At 43.3% G+C, this 19,624-nt stretch overlaps 1 protein-coding gene across 3 annotated transcripts in view; it reads right to left on the reverse strand.

Annotated features, from left to right (window-relative positions):
- LOC144692526 (xenotropic and polytropic retrovirus receptor 1 homolog) overlaps positions 1-19,624 on the reverse strand; it is a 337,603-nt gene that overhangs the window by 12,687 nt on the left and 305,292 nt on the right. Inside the window, exon 12 of one of the 3 annotated variants that reach the window (XM_078561491.1) lies at positions 1,912-2,078. In XM_078561491.1, the coding sequence (XP_078417617.1) occupies positions 1,912-2,078 (167 nt within the window). Of the gene's footprint in view, positions 1-1,911; positions 2,079-5,131; positions 5,323-19,624 lie in introns of those variants that run through there. The other 2 variants (XM_078561492.1, XM_078561493.1) reach the window with 2 other exon arrangements.

A 19,624-nucleotide genomic window follows, 5' to 3' on the forward strand; every position in this document is an offset into this window, starting at 1 on the left:
TGATAGGTGGAGGCCAAGGTGAGACTGCCAAAGATGTCATAGACAAAAGGACAAAGGGGTGTTGACAGTGGTGATATTATCTAAAGGATGTGCTAATGGGGACATTAAGGGAAGCAAGCAGGACAAGCAAGTGGCAGATGGCCCTAGTGCGGGGTGGGGGGTTGGGGGGGGGGAAGGGATCGAAATGGGCTAAAAGGTGGAGATGAAGCAATAGATCGAAATAAATGTAAAAATAGGAGGGAAAAGAAAAAAATATAGTTGTAAAAAAATTGAAATGGCAGGCGACAGGGAGATCTGGGTCATGCTTGTGGACAGACCGAAGGTGTTCCGCAAAGCGGTCATCCAGTCTGTGTTTGGTCTCTCCAGTGTAGAGGAAACCGCATTGGGAGCAGCGAATACAGTAGACTAAATTGAGGGAAGTGCAAGTGAAGCGCTGCTTCACTTGAAAGGAGTGTTTGGGCCCTTGGACGGTGAGGAGGGGGGAAGTAAAGGGGCAGGTGTTGCACCTTCTGCGGTTGCGTGGGAAGGTGCCGTGGGAGGGGGCCTCCCTGTCGCTTGCCATTTCAACACTCCATCCTGCTCTCATGCTCACATGTCCGTCCTCGGCCTGCTGCAATGTTCCAGTGAAGCTCAACACAAACTGGAGGAACAGCACCTCATCTACCGACTAGGCACTTTACAGTCTTCTGGACTTAATATTGAGTTCAACAATTTCAGATCATGAACTCTCTCCTCCATCCCCACCCCCTTTTTCCAATAATTTATAATTTTTTTACAACTATATTTTTTTCTTTTCCCTCCTATTTTTACATTTATTTCGATCTATTGTTTCATCTCCACCTTTTAGCCCATTTCAATCCCTTCCCCCCACCCCACCCGCACTAGGGCCATCTGCATTAACTTGTCCTGCTTGCTTCCCTTAATGTCTCCATTAGCACATCCTTTAGATAATATCACCACCATCAACACTCCTTTGTCCTTTTGTCTATGATATCTTTGGCAGTCTCTCCTTGGCCTCCACCTTTCACTGGCCCCCTATTGAGCTCTCCTGTCCCACCCCCTTCTACCAGCTTCTATTTCATCTCATTTCTATATGTCTTAGTTCTGATGAAGGGTCATATGGACTTGAAACATCAACTGTATCCCTCTCCACGGATGCTGTCAGACCTGCTGAGTTTTTCCAGGTATTTTTGTTCTAGATTTCCAGCATCTGCAGTATTTTCCTTTATACTAAAACATTGTGTCTGGTCAGTAATGAATTATAGATGTGAAACTTGGAGCATCGGGAAAGAGGAAAAGAAAATCAAGAGCTTTGAAATGTGCTGCTTAAGAAGGATCCTAAGGGTAAGTTGGGTAGAGAAAATAACTAATGAAGTAGTACTGAGTGAGGCCAGAAGAACAAGAGAGCTCTCAAATAATATCCAAAGAAAACAAATGGAGTTCCTCAGACATGTTATTCATGCGGAAAGGTCGGAGTGCCTAATCACCAGGAGGGATAAGTTAAGAGCTGGAAAGAGAAACACACATTTCTGCTGGTTTGTTTCTCACTTATCCCTCCTCCTTCAAGGCACTGACTCTTGACGAGATACAGTTCTACATGCTAGCCCCTTTGGTATGTTAGGTCAACTGCTAGGCCAGGGAGGAGGAGAGCATCAGCAAGCTATCTCAGCATGGCAGGTGGGCAGTGGGTGTATCACATCCAAGTCTGCTCTCCCCTGTGTGCACAGGCACATTTCCCCCCAAGAATCGCCCATAATAATTTGGATCTCGCTAAGTTATTGGGAAGACCGAGGCACAAGTTAGTCTGCACCACCATGTTCCACAGTATTGTTGGCCCAGCTTTCACTGCTATTAATATCTACTACCCCAGCAAACAGAATGGCCAATGCTTGGGATTGCTCAAACACATACTTTCTGAGGGTAGACAATCTCCTCACGCAGGAAGGTATTTTCTCCAGCATTTTTGTCAAAGAGGCCCCAGTCCATCTTCAGGTCCCAGGTGAGAGTATAACAGGAGCTGACCAACAAGCAGGCGATCCACAGGTAGAGAAATACCACTGCGTCTTCATGTTTCTGTTCTGAAAGAGAAACATAAGCAACACCATTAACTTTTGCCATATGGGTACACCATTTCCTTTTAACTCATCAAAGTCTTAAAAAAAGTACACTGTGGAGTTTTCCAGGAGTTGGCATTAGAACCACTACTTTCCTGATCTATATTAATGACCCAGACTTGGGTGTGGAAGGCACAATTTCAATATCTGTGGATGACACAAAATTTGGAAGTTTTGTGAACAGTGAGGGGGCTACTCACAAGGACACAGGCATGCTGCTGGAATGGGTGGTCCCGTGGTAGATGAAATTCAATGCAGAGAAGTACGAATTGGTGCACTTTTGGTAGGAAGAATAAGGACAGGCAATATAAAATAAAGGATACAATTATAAAAGGGAGCAGAGAGACCTCAAATCATTGAAGGTGGCAGGGCAGGTTGACAAAGCACTTAAAAAAGCATATGGGATCCTGGGCTTTATAAACAGAAGCATACGCTATAAAAAGTAAGGAAGGTATAGTGCTTTATAAAGCATTGTCTCGACTTCAACTGCAGCACTGTGTCCAATTCTGGTAGGATGCAAAGGCATTAGGGGGGATTGTTAGAAATTAGCAGTGTGCTTATCAGCTTGAAATAGGTAATAGGTCAGTTTAGTCTTTCTGGAAACTCTTTAAGGTCTAGAAACAAATCAGAAGAATGATCAGAGAAATAGTTGAATTCAACCCCACCTAGACCAAAAAGGGGGCCATGGAAGATGAAGCTTAATGGGACAGCAACTGTTAGATACTTAAAACAAGTACAAAGCTGTGTTGGGCTTTTCATTCAACTTTGCTTAATTAGGACTCTGCTGGAATATAAGCTTTAATTCCATTAAAGTGGAATAGAACTTAGTCAATCACTCCATAGTTCAGCAGTTTCATAAGAAATAAGAACAGATGAACTGAATTGCCATTATGAACAGCTTGTTTGTTAAATACCCGCATGGGCCCCAGCTATGCCTGTCTCTTTATGGGGTATGTGGAACATTCCTTGTTCCAGTCCTACTCCGGCCCCCTCCCACAACTCTTTCTCCGGTACATCGATGATTACTTCGGTGCTGCTTCATGCTCTCGTCGGGACCTGGAAAAATGTATTAATTTTGCTTCCAATCTCCACCCCTCCATCATTTTCACATGGTCCATCTCTGACACTTCTCTTCCCTTCCTTGACCTCTCTGTCTCAATTTCTGATGATAGACTGTCCACCAATATCCATTACAAGCCTACCGACTCCCACAGATACCTCGACTACAGCTTCTCACACCCCGCTTCCTGTAAGGACTCCATCCCATTCTCTCAGTTCCTTCGCCTCCGTCGCATCTGTTCTGATGACGCTACCTTCAAAAACAGCTCCTCTGACATGCCCTCCTTCTTCCTTAACCGAGGTTTTCCACCCACTGTCGGTGACAGGGCCCTCAACCGTGTCCGGCCCATATCCCGCGCATCTGCCCTCACGCCTTCTCCTCCCTCTCAGAAACATGATAGGGTCCCCCTTGTCCTCACTTATCACCCCACCAGCTTCCGCATTCAAAGGATCATCCTCCGCCATTTCCGCCAACTCCAGCATGATGCCACCACCAAACACATCTTCCCTTCACCCCCCCGGCGGCATTCCGTAGGGATCGTTCCCTCCGGGACACCCTGGTCCACTCCTCCATCACCCCCTACTCCTCAACCCCCACCTATGGCACCTCCCCATGCCCACGCAGAAGATGCAACACCTGCCCCTTCACTTCCTCTCTCCTCACCATCCAAGGGCCCAAACACTCCTTTCAAGTGAAGCAGCATTTTACTTGCATTTCCCCTAACTTAGTCTACTGCATTCGTTGCTCCCAATGCGTTCTCTACATTGGAGAGACCAAACGCAAACTGGGCGACCGCTTTGCAGAACAACTGCAGTCTGTCCGCAAGACCCAAACCTCCCTGTCGCTTGCCATTTTAACACTCCATCCTGTTCTCTTGCCCACATGTCTGTCCTTGGCTTGCTGCATTGTTTCAGTGAAGCCCAACGCAAACTGGAGGAACAGCACCTCATCTTCCGACTAGGCACTTTACAGCCTTCCGGGCTGAATATTGAATTCAACAACTTTAGATCTTAAACTCCCCCTCCCCCCATCCCCACCCCGTTTCTTCCCCCTCCCCTTTTTTTTCAATAATTTATATAGATTCTTCTTTTCCCACCTATTTCCATTATTTTTAAATCTACAACTAATACTTTGTTAGTCTTTCCACCCCATCCCCACTAGAGCTGTACCTTGAGTATCCTGCCATCCATTTTTAATTAGCACTTTTCTTAGATAATATCACCACCTTCAACACCTCTTTGATCCTTTTGTCTGTGACATCTTTTGCTTATCTGCTCCTATCACGGCTTGCTTATCCCCACAACCACCCCATCCTCAACTTCTCTCTCCCCCCGCCCCCCACCTTAGACCAGCTTATATTTCACCTCTCTCCTAATTATACTTCAGTTCTGCCGAAGGGTCATGAGGACTCGAAACGTCAACTGTTTTCTTCTCCACCGATGCTGCCAGACCTGCTGAGTTTTTCCAGGTAATTCTGTTTTTGTTTGTTAATAGGCCTTACAAACAATCTTAGACATAAACAACTGCTGGTGGGAGAAATACAAGTAATGAAACTTTCGCAAGTTAGCTTTGAAGGCTGGAGCTGGAGTGTTTCTGGAGGATGAAACTGGCCAGGGAAATGCCATAAGGAATGGAGGAGCTCAGAATGTTTTATCAAGGACAGAGGTACATGTGCTGTACAACAAATGCAGTTTGACAGTATGTACAGTTTGGGCAATTGTTGCTTAATAATGGAAAGATATATACAACTTAACCAATTCCAATTAACTGAACAAGGTTAATTCCCGCAACCAAAATATTGATATTTTTAATCACAATTTCATGTATATTCTTTTAAAATGCATTAGAAAAATGTTTAAAATTGATCCCTTCTTCCAATTATTCTATTAGTAAAGAATGAACTTGTTTTTATTGCACCTTTCACAACCTCAGGGGATCCCAAAGTGTTTCACAGCCAATGAAGTGCTTTTTGAAGTGTAGTTATTGTTGTAATATAGGAAATGCAGTCAATTTGCACAAAGCTAAGGACCCACTAACAGTAATGAAAAAAGTGACCAGATAATTTTGTTTTGGTGGTATTTGTTGTGGGATAAATATTGAAGGCCTCTCCTGCTTTTCGAATAGTGTCAACGGATCATTTACATCCACCTGTGGAGAGAGAATCTTGGTTTAACATCTCATCTGAAAAATGGCACATCTGACAGTGACACACACACACACTCAGTGCCACTCTAAGGAATTTCAGTCAATGGAAATGCGAATCCAGGATGGTATTTCTCACCCAACAGATCAGTTTAACTGGTGAATCTCTGGGTGAGCGTCAGAGATCAAGTTTTCACCTAATAAAGGGCAGACAGAAACATACATGGGTTGGATTATCAGGCTTGATGAGGAAGTTAGACATAAACTCTCTCCTGAAGTTCAGTGCTGACCAGAGTCAGAAAATTACTAGCCAGGAAAGTACACTAACATGCAGAGTGTAATTTTTTTTTGAAAAATGAATGGCTTGTCAATTTATCTGCTCTGGTTTCACCAGGGTGAAGGTAAGAGAAGTGCACATAACCAATGCATACAATGAGGGGTTTGTTCAGTCCCGATCATGCTAATTGTCATGAAGCTATTAATGTATATAATATTTCAGAGAATATTTTTCTTTTAAAATAAGAGGTTTAGTCTGTGGGTGTTTTAACTGGATTAGTCTGGGTGCTTTGATGTGCACTAGTTTTGATATAGAAGAAAGATAGCGTGCATTTGCATTTTTTTTTGAATAGAGCATTCAAGAAGTAGGGTGAAAACTGACGTCTATCTAGCAGCTACCATGCAATAGGTTTATATTGCTAATAAAATTGGTACTATGAAAGGGGTTTCATTGTTAAAAGGTAAAGTTCAAAGAGGCTGGTGAGACAATGAGAATTTGAATTCAATCAATCAGCGGTGGTAGGTATAACTTTAGCAGTTTTCAGGTATGCAGAGCAGAGGCAATGTAAGATCAAAAGGCAGCTGTAAGCCTCCAACTGGCTCCACAGCAACCAAAGCGAAAGAGCCTCATTTTGGATTCGTAAGGTGAAAATGCTTTGCCTGGTGTTTGGTTAAGTCTATGGGTTGTTGTTGTCTTGATGGAGATTAGTTTGGGAATTTGTTAAAAGTTATGATAGTAGTAATTTGTAGCCATGTGTATATATATTTTTAACCTGTGTAAATTAATAAAATGTTTCAGTTAGTTTAATGTAAAACCTCGAGAACTGGTGATCTGATTTCTGAATTTAGACGCATCTCAAACATAACACTTAGTATGATGTCATTGCTGTCACAGAGACATGGCTGAGGGGCAAGATTGGCAGCTCAATATTCCAGGATATAGGGTCTTCAGGTGAGACAGGGAAAGAGGTAAAAGAGGAGGGGGTATCACAATATTGATCAAGGAATCAAATACAGCAGTAAGGAGGGATGACATCTCAGAAAGCTCTTCAAATGAAGACATATGGGTAGAACTTAAAAACAAAAAAGGAACAATCACATTGCTGGGAGTGTACTATAGGCCCCCAAACAGTCAGAGAGAAATAGAAGAGCAGATATGTAGGCAAATTTCAGAGAAGTGTAAAAATAATAGGGTAGTAATAGTGGAGGATTTCAACTTCCCCAACATTAACTGGGTTAGTCATAGTGTGATAGGTTTAGATGGAGAGGAATTCTTAAAATGCCTCCAGGAGAGCTTTTTAAGCCAGTAAATAGAGGGTCCAACAAGAGAGGGGGTGGTCCTGGACTTAATTTTAGGGAATGAAGCCAAGCAAGTGGTAGAGGTATCAGTTGGGGAGCATTTTGCAGATAGTGATCATAACTCCGTTAGAATCAAGGTTGTTATGGAAAAGGACAAGGATGGGCCAGAAATCAGAGTTCTAAATTGGGGGAAGGCCGATTTTAATAAAATCAGATATAATTTGGCCAGAGTGGTCTGGGAGCAGCTACCTTTAGGTAAACCTGAGTCAGAGCATTGGGACTCATTCAAGAAGGAAATAGGGAGCGTACAGGGCCAACATATTCCAGTAAAGATAAAGGGTGGGACCAGCAAACCCAGGGAACCCTGGATGTTGAGGGATATGCAGGATTGGATAAAGGAAAAAAGGGAGGCTTTTGGTAGATACCGAGGGCTCAAAACAGCAGAACCCTAGGGGAGTATAGAACGTGTGGGGGGTGAAACTTAAAAGGGAAATTAGGAGAGCAAAAAGAGGGCATGAACAAACATTGGCAGGTAAAATAAAGGAAAATCCAAAGTTATTTTACAAGTACATTAAGAGTAAGAGGATAACTAGGGAAAGAGTAGGACCCATTAAGGACCATAGTGGTAATTTGTGTGTAGAGCCAGAAAACGTAGGTAGGAGTCTAAATGAATACTTTGTGCCGGTGTTCATAAATGAGAGGGACGACGTGGGTATGGAAGTCAGGCAGAAGGACTGTGATATAATTGAAGAAATTAGCATAGAAAGGGAGGAGGTTCAAAGTGGTCTGGCAGGCTTAAAAGTAGGTAAATCTCCAGGCCTGGATGAAATGTATCCCAGGCTGTTGAGTGAGGCAAGGGAAGAAATAGCAGGGGCACTGGCAATAATTTTCAATACCTCTCTGGCCACAGGAGAGGTGCCAGAGGACTGGAGGACAGCCAATGTAGTACCGGCATTCAAGGGAGGAAGGGATAAACCAGGGAACTACAGGCCAGTCAATCCAACCTCAGTGGCGGGGAAACTATTGGAAGCAATTCTGAGGGACAGAATTAATCTACGCTTGGAGAGGCAGGGATTAATCAAGGACAGTCAGCATGGTTTTGTTAAAGGGAGGTCACGTCTGACCAATTTGATTGAATTTTTCGAACAGGTGACCAGGTGTCTAGATGAGGGCAATGCATTTGACGTGGTCTACTTGGACTTCAGCAAGGCTTTTGATAAGGTTTCGCATGGGCAACTGCTAATGAAGGTAAGAGCCCATGGGATCCAAGGCAATTTGGCAAACTGGATCCAGAACTGACCAAGTGGCAGGAGGCAAAGGGTGACGGTCAAGGGGTGTTTTTGTGACTAGATGCCTGTGTCCAGTGGGGTTCCACAGGGATCAGTGTTGGGTCCCTTGCTGTTTGTGGTGTATATAAACAATTTAGACTTGAATGTAGGAGGGTTGATCAGTAAGTTCGTGGATGACACAAAAATTGGTGGGGTGGGAATTAATAAGGAGGATAGCCTTAGATTACAAGAGGATATAGATGAGCTGGTCAGATGGGCTGATCAGTGGCAAATGGAATTTAATCCGGATAAGTGTGAGGTGATGCACTTGGACAGGACAAACAAGGCACAGGAATACACGATGAATGGTAGGACCCTGAGAAGTGCCGAAGATCAGAGGGATCTTGGTGTGCATGTCCACCGGTCCCTTAAAGTAGCGAGACAGGTAGATAAGGTGGTTAAGAAGGCAGATGGGATACTTGCCTTTATTAGCTGAGGCATAGAATATAAGAGCAGGGAAATTATGCTGGAACTGTATAAAATACTGGTTAGGCCACAGCTAGAGTATCGCGTGCAGTTCTGGAATCCGCATTATAGGAAGGATGCGATTGCACTAGAGAGAGTGCAGAGGAGATTTACCAGGATGTTGCCTGGTGCACATCCAAATACTTCAGAAGTATTTGGATGTGCACTTGCAATGCCATGGCATACAAGGCTATGGGCCTAGTGCTGGAAAATGGGATTAGAATAGTTAGGTACTTGTTTGACTGGCGCAGACTTGATGGGCCTTTTTCTGTGCTTTAGACCTCTATGACTTAAAATTATAGGTTATGACAGTTGTTTAAAGTTTCCCTCTCGGAATTTTAAATAAATTTACTTTACCAACTGCATCGGTCAGAACAATTGGGGGCTGTGCCGGGATAAATTATATTTCCAATTCCTTGCTTGGTTAGGAATTGGTGAATCTTAAGCTTACGTGTATGAGAGGCACTTTGAGTTCAGGAGTTGGTGAGGTATTTTAGAAGTAGTGAGACTGTAAGATGGCTTTGGCAATTGCTAAGACTTGTCTGGGAGTAGAAGAGATAACTCTGATTGGGTCGGAGAGAATAACCAAAAGTAAGTTAACAGAGTTGATGGATAAGTTACAATTGGAGTTACCTGTGGGGGCTAGGAAATCAGATATAGTTAAAAGTGTAGCACAGTATCTACAGTTGGAAGTGAAACCTGGCACTAGTGAGTCACAGCTGGAGGTAGTGAGACTTCAGTTGCAAATTAAGAAGCTTGAAGTTGAACAAGCAAAGGAACTGAAAAAGCTTGAATTTGAACAAGCAAGGGAATTAGAAATTTGAAAATGGAGGAGGAAAGAGAAAGAGAATTCCAACTGAAAATGTTGGCAGTTAGAAAAGAGATGTCAGTAGGTGAGGGAAGACTTATCTCTAGAGTAGAACCCAGTGTCGATATGTTTAAATTTGTACAAGCTCTTTCAATGTTTGAGGAAAATAATATTGAAGCATTCTTTATTTCATTTCAAAAGCTAGCTAAACAGATGAAATGGCCACAGGAAAACTGGACATTATTATTACAGTCTAAGCTGTTAGGTAGGGGGCTTGAGGTATATGCTTCGCTTTAAGAAGAAATATCAGTGAATTATGATGTGGTGAAAAAAGCTATTATGAGTGCATATGAGTTGGTTCCTGAAGCATACAGGCAGAAATTTAGGAATATGCGAAAACAGCCTGGGCAAACTTATATTGAGTTTGAAAGAGTAAAACAAAGTAATTTTGACCGGTGGATACGGGTGTTAAAAATAGAGACAACCTATGTAGCTCTTAGGGAAGTCATTCTTTTGGAAGAATTTAAAGATTCAATCCCTTCGGTAGTGAGAACTCATATGGAGGAACAAAGGGTTGATTCTGTAAGACAAGCAGCAGAGATAGCTGATGATTATGAGTTGGTCCATTGAGCTAAACCTTTTTTTCATCATCCTTTCAAATTGGAAAAGGATAAAAAGTGGGAAGGTGAAAGGAAGGCAGGTAGTCAGGGAAGAGAAGGAGTAGCTGGAAGTTCCCAGGAAGTTTTATCTCTGAATAAAAAGGAAGGTGCTGAAGGTAGAAGTGACATTCGAAAATTGAGGTGTTTTCATTGTAATTAAGTGGGGCACACAAGGTCAGTGTGTTGGAGGTTGCAGGAAAAATCTGTAGGAATTATTGGGGTACGGAAAAGCTCTGGAGGTATAAGTACTGTGGGTTTTGAGGTTCAGGCACAGGAGAAACCAGTAGTTTGGGTACAGGTGAAACAGGGAGAATCAGTGAAAGGTAAAGAAATGGAATTGTATTCCTAGTTTACTCAAGAGACTTCTGGGGAGCAGGTTGCAGAAATGTTTAAAGATTTTGTATGTGAAGGGAAAGTCTTTCCATGTGTACAGGGTGGAGTAGGTAAAGATGTTAAAATTTTAATAAACACAGGGGCTAGTCAATCCTTAATGTTGAGGGATAGTGATATTTGTTCAAAGGGAGTTTTGCAGGAGAAGGTAATAATAAGTAGGGTTCATGGAGAGGCTAAATCTATTCCGTTGTGGAAGGTAAATTTAAAGAGATGGAAGTTGGGTGAAGTTATAGTTGGGAGTGGTGGAAAAATCCATTGCAGGGATTCAATTTATTCTGGGTATAGCTGGATCGCAAATGTGGGTGATCCCTGTAGTAGTTGAAGAGCCTGTAGAAGTGTTTTCAACAGAAGTGCTATAGAAGGAAAACAAAAACAGAATTACCTGGAAAAACAGCAGGTCTGGCAGCATTGGTGGAGAAGAAAAGAGTCGACGTTTCGAGTCCACATGACCCTTCATCAGAACAGTTCTGTTGAAGGGTCATGAGGACTCGAAACGTCGACTCTTTTCTTCTCCACCGATGCTGCCAGACCTGCTGAGTTTTTCCAGGTAATTCTGTTTTTGTTTTGGATTTCCAGCATCCGCAGTAGCTTTTTGTTTTTATTCTATAGAAGGAACATGGGATTGTTTCCTGATTGTGTTATAACAAAATCAAAGGCTCATTGGGAAGAACAAAATAAACAAGATAAGCAGGCAGTTCAAAGGCAAGAAGGTGGTGTCGAAATCCAATTAGCTGGCACTGTGTTTGATAACATTGTTCAGGAGGAAAGAATGCAGGACAGTTCAGTTGAAGTGTTTAACTCAAAGAGGTTAGTGGAGTTAAAGAAAAATGATTTTCAATTAAAACAGTTATATCAGAAAGCTAATTCAGAAACCGAAGCAAAATGTATTCCAGTATGCTATTATCTTCGAGGTAATATTTTAATGAGAAAGTGGCGGTCGGATCTTGTCTCAGCAAATGAAAGCTGGAGGGAAGTGCATGAGATTGTTAAAGATTGCTCATGAAAATCCAATGGGGGGACATTTAGGAATTAGGAAAACACTGGAAAAGATGCAGAGGTATTTTTTTTGGCCAGGGTTGCATAGGGATGTAGCCAAATTCTGTAGAAGTTGTCATATATGACAAGTAACAGGAAAATCACAAGCAGTGATTAAACTAACATCTTTAATCCCAATACCAGCATTTGAAGAACCTTTTACCAGGGTCATTATTGATTGTGTAGGACCCCTCCCTAAGGCTAAAAATGGAAATCAGCATTTACTGACAATAATGGATGTGTCTACCAGGTTTCTTGAAGCGATACCTTTAAGAAATATTACAACTAAGAAGATTGTGGAGGAGTTAATCAAATTTTTTACAAGATATGATTTACCTAAAGAAATACAATCAGATCAGGGGCCAAATTTCATGTCACAGCTGTTTCAGGAAGTAATGAACAGTTCGGGGATAAAGCAGTTTAAGTCAACAGCTTATCATCCGAAGTCGCAAGAAGCTTTAGAAAGATAGCATCAAACTTTAAAAACTATAAGAGCATACTGTCATGATTATGCAGAGGATTGGGATACAGGAATTCCATTTTTGTTATTTGTTATTAGAGATGCTCCTAATGCATCGACTGGTTTTAGCCCTTTTGAACTAGTTTATGGTAAGGGGACCACTGAAACTGATTCATGAGAAATTGGTGGGTTAAAATTCAGCAACTACTCCCCTGGATTACATATCAAATTTCAGGGAAAGATTGAACAGAGCATGCAAGTTGGCTAGGGAACATTTAAAGACATCACAGCAAGTGATGAAAATGAAAGCAGATAAGGCGGCTAAAATTCAGAGTTTTATTTCTGGAGAGAAAGTGCTAGTTTTGTCATCAGTACAAGGGGATTCACTAAATGCAAGATTTAGTTGGCTTTACAGGGTTGAAAGGAAATTGAGTGATGTAAATTATTTAATAAATACTCCAGATAGAAGAAGCAGAGGGTGTGTCATGTAAATCCGCTTAAAAAGTACTTTGACAGGGAAGAGGAACAAAATCAGGTGTTAGTGATGGTGGATGATGAAAAAGAGGTAGAAGTGCAGGCTCTGAAATTGATTTTCCTCTAATCAAACTGGATAATGAGGGGGTGCTTGAAAATTTAAATGCAATATTGAGTTACCTTCCAAGCAAGTGTCAGTGATTTGGAAAAGCTATTGCAGTCACACAAACCTATCTGTGGGAATAAGTTGGGAAAGACGCATTTAGCTTTACATTGTGTATGTATAGAAATATCATCTTCAGTGAGGCAACAACCTTATAGATTAAACCTGGCAAAGTTATCACAAGTACAAAAAGAAATTGATTTCATGATTCAAAATGATATCATTGAATCTAGTTGCAGTAACTGGAGTTCACCCATTGTACTGGTACCAAAACTGGTTGGAACACAAAGACTGTGTGTGGACTATCAAAAAGTGAATGCGGTGACAAAAGCGGATTCACATCCTATACCACGGTTGGAGGATTGCATTGAGAAAGTTGGACAATCGAAATTTATCACAAAAATTGACTTGCTAAAAGGACATTGGCAGGTACCGTTGTCGGAGAGGACAAAGGAGATATCAGCTTTCATAATGCCAAGTGGACTACATCAGTTTAAAGTCATGCCATTTGGTATGAAGAATGCATCTGCGACATTTCAAAGACTGACAAACAAAATAATTGCGGGTCTAAGCAATTGTGCGATTTATACTGATGATCTAATTGTTTTCAGTCAGATGCGGAAGGAGCATTTACAGCATCTGGAAGAATTATTTACTCGACTACAAGAAGCTAATTTGGTGATGAACTTGGCTAAAAGTGAATTTGCAAAAGCGCAGGTTACATATCAAGGCCATACCATTGGACATGGTAAGGTAGCTCCAAGAGATGCAAAAGTCAAGGCTATCATGAATTTCCCAGTGCCTACAACAAAACAAGAAGTTTTGCGATTTCTGGGCATGAGTGGGTTTTACTGGAAATTTGTACCAAATTTTAGCTAAGTGGTTGCTCCACTGACTGAACTATTAAAATGGAACAAGAGTGTCAGAAGTCATTCGTTAGTTTGAAAACTGTATTAACTAAAATACCAGTGTTGGCAGTACCCAATTATGCCAAGCAATTCAAGTTGGCTGTTGACGCAAGTGATATAGACATTGGGGCTGTACTATTACAAGATGATGACACTGGAATTGAAAAATCAATAGGGTAGTTTTCAAAGAAGCTGAATGTACAACAGAGAAGATATTCAACGATCGAAAAAGAGACTTTGAGTTTGTTGTTAGCAATGCGGCATTTTAAAATTTATGTTGCAAACAATTCATCAGAAATAATTGTTTATACAGACCATAATCTTTTGAAATTTTTGGACAAATTTCAAGACAAAAGTGCAAGGCTTTTCAGATGGAGTCTACTATTACAACCATTTAATCTATGTATTATACATATTGCTTGCTGGAAGAGAAAATCTGTCCGCAGATGCATTATCAAGAAGCTTAAAGGAAAATGGGACATTAAAAAAAAAACCTGGACACTGATTTAGAGTGATATCTGTTGATACCAAGGACTTGTGTATATATACTATGTTAATACATGCATCTAGTAATGTAATAGTGCAATGAGTACAGGAGATAGTGTGAGATGGGTTATTAAAATGAAGCGGTCTTTTAGAATTATGACGGTTCATTTTCTGATAAGCAGGGGGATGTCATGAAGCTATTAATGTATATAATATTTTGCAAAATATTTTTCTTTTAAAATAGAGGTTTAGTCTGTGGGTGTCTTAACTGGATTAAAGCCAGCTAGTCTGGGTGCTTTGATGTTTACTAGTTTTGATATGGAAGAGAGATAGCATGCATCTGCATTTTTTTGTGAATAGAGCATTCAAGAAGTAGGGTGAAAACTGACGCCTATCTTATCAGCTACCAAGCCATATGTTTATATTACTAATAAAGTTGGTACTATGAAAGGGGTTTCATTGTTAAAAAGTGAAGTTCAAAGAGGCTGGTGAAACAATGAGAATTTGAATTCAATCAGTGGTGGTAGGTATAACTTTAGCAGTTTTCAGGTGTGCAGAGCAGAGGCAACGTGAGATCAAAAGGCAGCTGTAAGCCTCCAACTTGCTCCACAGCAACCAAAGTGAAAGAGCCTCATGTTGGATTTGTAAGGTGAAAATGCTTTGCCTGGTGTTTTGTTAAGTCTAATGGGTTGTTGTTGCCTTCATGGAGATTAGTTTGGGAATTTGTTAAAAGTTAGGATAGTAATAATTTGTAGCCATGTGTATATATATTTTTAAACTGTGTAAATTAATAAAATGTTTTAGTTAGTTTAATGTAAAGCCTCGAGAACTGGTGGTCTGATTCCCGAATTTAGAGTCGCATCTCAAACATAACACTTAAAATTATAGGTTATGACAGTTGTTTAAAATTTCCCTCCAGAAATTTTAAATAACTCCGCTTTACCAATTGCATCAGTCATAACACTGATGTATGACTAGAAATGGGCAATAAAAGTAAATTCCTGAGGCTAAGAGATATGAGATCCACTAACAGGTGACACCGAGCGGCAGAGAATACCTACCACCAAGTTGATACTTTTAATAGCAGCACTAAGCTATACATACTGGAAGCTTCAATTCCAGGTCTCTGTTGAGCTAGCAGATCGCAACTAAGGCAGCAGCTAGGATGATACAATTGGCTTCAGCATTTTTCTGCCAGGGAGAAGAAATCAAAGGGATCCTGTGCTCAGCAGATAGCTTGGAGTCCTCCCAGTAACCGCACTTGCGTGGAAATCAGCTGAAGGCGGGATTGTGCTTGGCTGTCATGCCCTTGACAGCGGAAGTCACTGTCAAAGTTCACAGATGAAAACTGACAATTTGGCTAAGGTGTGGGAACTGACAGTAACACAGTTTGATAGACACATAGAGGGTTTATTTGTCTGGCCACTTTTTAAAGCAATCAACACTTTGGAAGTGAGAGCTTGCACGGAAACAGCTTCCTTTTGGAGACATTATCCTTTGGGTACAAAACAAAAACAGAATTACCTGGAAAAACTCAGCAGGTCTGGCAGCATCGGTGGAGAAGAGAACAGTTGACGTTTCGAGTCCTCATGACCTTTCGGCAGAACTGAAGTATAGTTAGGAGAGAGGTGAAATATAAGCTGGTCTAAGGTGGGGGGCGGGGGGAGAGAGAAGTTGAGGGTGGGGTGGTTGTAGGGATAAGCAAGCAGTGATAGGAGCAGATAATCAAAAGATGTCACAGACAAAAGGATCAAAGAGGTGTTGAAGGTGGTGATATTATCTAAGAAAAGTGCTAATTAAGAATGGATGGCAGGATACTCAAGGTACAGCTCTAGTGGGGATGGGGTGGAAAGACTAACAAAGTTTTAGTTTTAGATTTAAAAATAATGGAAATAGGTGGGAAAAGAATCTATATAAATTATTGAAAAAGGGGAGGGAGAAGAAACGGGGTGGGGATGGGGGGAGGGGGAGTTTAAGATCTAAAGTTGTTGAATTCAATATTCAGCCCGGAAGGCTGTAAAGTGCCTAGTCGGAAGATGAGGTGCTGTTCCTCCAGTTTGCGTTGGGCTTCACTGGAACAATGCAGCAAGCCAAGGACAGACATGTGGGCAAGAGAACAGGGTGGAGTGTTAAAATGGCAAGCGACAGGGAGGTTTGGGTCTTTCTTGCGGACAGACTGCAGGTGTTCTGCAAAGCGGTCGCCCAGTTTGCGTTTGGTCTCTCCAATGTAGAGGAGACCGCATTGGGAGCAACAAATGCAGTAGACTAAGTTAGGGGAAATGCAAGTGAAATGCTGCTTCACTTGAAAGGAGTGTTAGGGCCCTTGGACGGTGAGGAGAGAGGAAGTGAAGGGGCAGGTGTTGCATCTTCTGCGTGGGCATGGGGAGGTGACACATAGGTGGGGGTTGAGGAGTAGGGGGTGATGGAGGAGTGGACCAGGGTGTCCCGGAGGGAACGATCCCTACGGAATGCCGCCGGGGGGGGGGTGAAGGGAAGATGTGTTTGGTGGTGGCAACTGTCAACTGTTTTCTTCTCCACCGATGCTGCCAGACCTGCTGAGTTTTTCCAGGTAATTCTGTTTTTGTTTTGGATTTCCAGCATCCGCAGTAGCTTTTAGCTTTTTGTTTTTATCTCTGTGTTTAATTGACTGCCACCTCTCTTCAAGAAATGCCCTCCCTGAAGAAGTACTGCTCTGTTCTCCGACAGGATTTCCGTCTGTCTCTTCTGCCCTGTTCACCTTCATTGCTTTCCATTTCTCTCCTGGTGTTTGACAAGGTGTTTACTAAAACCCGCTTTCACAGCCATATTTCCTTTCTCAGTGACTGTCTCCGTCTCCGACTCACCCCACGTGGATTTCAACTGAAATTCCATCCCTCTTGTTTCGAACCCACCCAGGATTACAAGTATCTCTGGGACATAAAACATTTCTCGGACTGCTGTTCCCGTCGCATTCTGAGATCCACACTCAGTGCCATGCGCCGCCATATGAACACACTCGACCTCTCCCTCCAGCAGCACCGCCGCACCCTTTTTCAAAGCTGCACGTGCCCCCAGTTTCATTTTATTCTTCGCCTCATCCGTCGCCTCAACAAGAAACTTTTTCTCGTTCTCTCAAGTGCTAAGGAACGCAAGCTCCAACAACTCGACACCAACACCCATCTGGGACCCTCCACCCCTGCTTGTCCCTCCGTCCCCACCCCATCTTCCAATCCCAGCCCCAGCCGCGTATTCACTATACCCCCTGACCTTCCTCTCTCTGATGCTGAACGTTCAGTGCTCAGCAAAGGACTTAGTTTCATACCCTTACGCCCTCATCTCAATGAATTTCGGGCTCGGCATGATGCTGAACTCTTCTTCCGCCGTCTTCGTCTCTGTGCTCACTTCTTTGGGCAGGAGTCCTCTCCCCGTTCAACGGATCCTTTTACCCACCGCCAATATTCTCCCTCCACCTGGACCCCTCCCTCTGGATTCTTACCTTCTCTTGATCTTTTCATTGAGAACTGTCGGCGTGACATTAGCCGTCTCAATTTCTCTGCTCCTCTCACCCATTCTAATCTGTCTCTCTCTGAACTTACTGCACTCCGTTCTCTCAGGTCCAACCCCAACATTGTCATCAAACCCGCTGACAAGGGTGGTGCTGTTGTTGTCTGGCGCACTGACCTCTACCTCGCGGAGGCTGAGCGTCAACTCGCAGACACTTCCTCCTATCTCTCCCTGGACCATGACCCCACCACAGAACATCAAGCCATTGTTTCCAGGACTGTCACTGACCTCATCTCCTCTGGAGATCTTCCTCCCACAGCTTCCACCTGATAGTCGCCCAACCTCGGACGGCCCGCTTCTACCTCCTACCCAAAATCCACAAACAGAACTGTCCTGGCAGACCGATCGTGTCAGCCTGTTCCTGCCCCACGGAACTCATTTCTCGTTATCTTGACTCCCTTCTCTCTCCGCTTGTCCAGTCCCTTCCCACCTACATCCGTGATTCCTCTGACACCTTACGTCACATCAACAATTTCCAGTTCCCTGGCCCCAACCGCTTCCTCTTCACCATGGATGTCCAATCCCTCTACACCTCCATCCCCCACCAGGATGGTCTGAGGGCCCTTAGCTTCTTCCTTGAACAGAGGCCCCAACAATCTCCATCCACCACTACTCTCCTCCGTCTGGCTGAACTTGTTCTCACACTGAACAATTTCTCCTTTAACTCCTCTCACTTCCTCCAAATAAAAGGTGTGGCTATGGGTACCCGCATGGGCCCCAGCTATGCCTGTCTCTTTATGGGGTATGTGGAACATTCCTTGTTCCAGTCCTACTCCAGCCCCCTCCCACAACTCTTTCTCCGGTACATCGATGATTACTTCGGTGCTGCTTCATGCTCTCGTTGGGACCTGGAAAAATTTATTAATTTTGCTTCCAATCTCCACCCCTCCATCATTTTCACATGGTTCATCTCTGACACTTCTCTTCCCTTCCTTGACCTCTCTGTCTCAATTTCTGATGATAGACTGTCCACCAATATCCATTACAAGCCTACCGACTCCCACAGATACCTCGACTACAGCTCCTCACACCCCGCTTCCTGTAAGGACTCCATCCCATTCTCTCAGTTCCTTCGCCTCCGTCGCATCTGTTCTGATGACGCTACCTTCAAAAACAGCTCCTCTGACATGTCCTCCTTCTTCCTTAACCGAGGTTTTCCACCCACGGTCGTTGACAGGGCCCTCAACCGTGTCCGGCCCATATCCCGCGCATCTGCCCTCACGCCTTCTCCTCCCTCTCAGAAACATGATAGGGTCCCCCTTGTCCTCACTTATCACCCCACCAGCTTCCGCATTCAAAGGATCATCCTCCGCCATTTCCGCCAACTCCAGCATGATGCCACCACCAAACACATCTTCCCTTCACCCCCCCGGCGGCATTCCGTAGGGATCGTTCCCTCCGGGACACCCTGGTCCACTCCTCCATCACCCCCTACTCCTCAACCCCCACCTATGGCACCTCCCCATGCCCACGCAGAAGATGCAACACCTGCCCCTTCACTTCCTCTCTCCTCACCGTCCAAGGGCCCTAACACTCCTTTCAAGTGAAGCAGCATTTCACTTGCATTTCCCCTAACTTAGTCTACTGCATTCGTTGCTCCCAATGCGGTCTCCTCTACATTGGAGAGACCAAACGCAAACTGGGCGACCGCTTTGCAGAACACCTGCGGTCTGTCCACAAGAAAGACCCAAACCTCCCTGTCGCTTGCCATTTTAACACTCCACCCTGTTCTCTTGCCCACATGTCTGTCCTTGGCTTGCTGCATTGTTCCAGTGAAGCCCAACGCAAACTGGAGGAACAGCACCTCATCTTCCGACTAGGCACTTTACAGCCTTCCGGGCTGAATATTGAATTCAACAACTTTAGATCTTAAACTCCCCCTCCCCCCATCCCCACCCCGTTTCTTCTCCCTCCCCTTTTTTTTCAATAATTTATATAAATTCTTTTCCCACCTATTTCCATTATTTTTAAATCTACAACTAATACTTTGTTAGTCTTTCCACCCCATCCC

This window comes from Cetorhinus maximus, chromosome 17, assembly GCF_964194155.1.
Source record: "Cetorhinus maximus chromosome 17, sCetMax3.hap1.1, whole genome shotgun sequence".
NCBI lineage: Eukaryota > Metazoa > Chordata > Chondrichthyes > Lamniformes > Cetorhinidae > Cetorhinus > Cetorhinus maximus.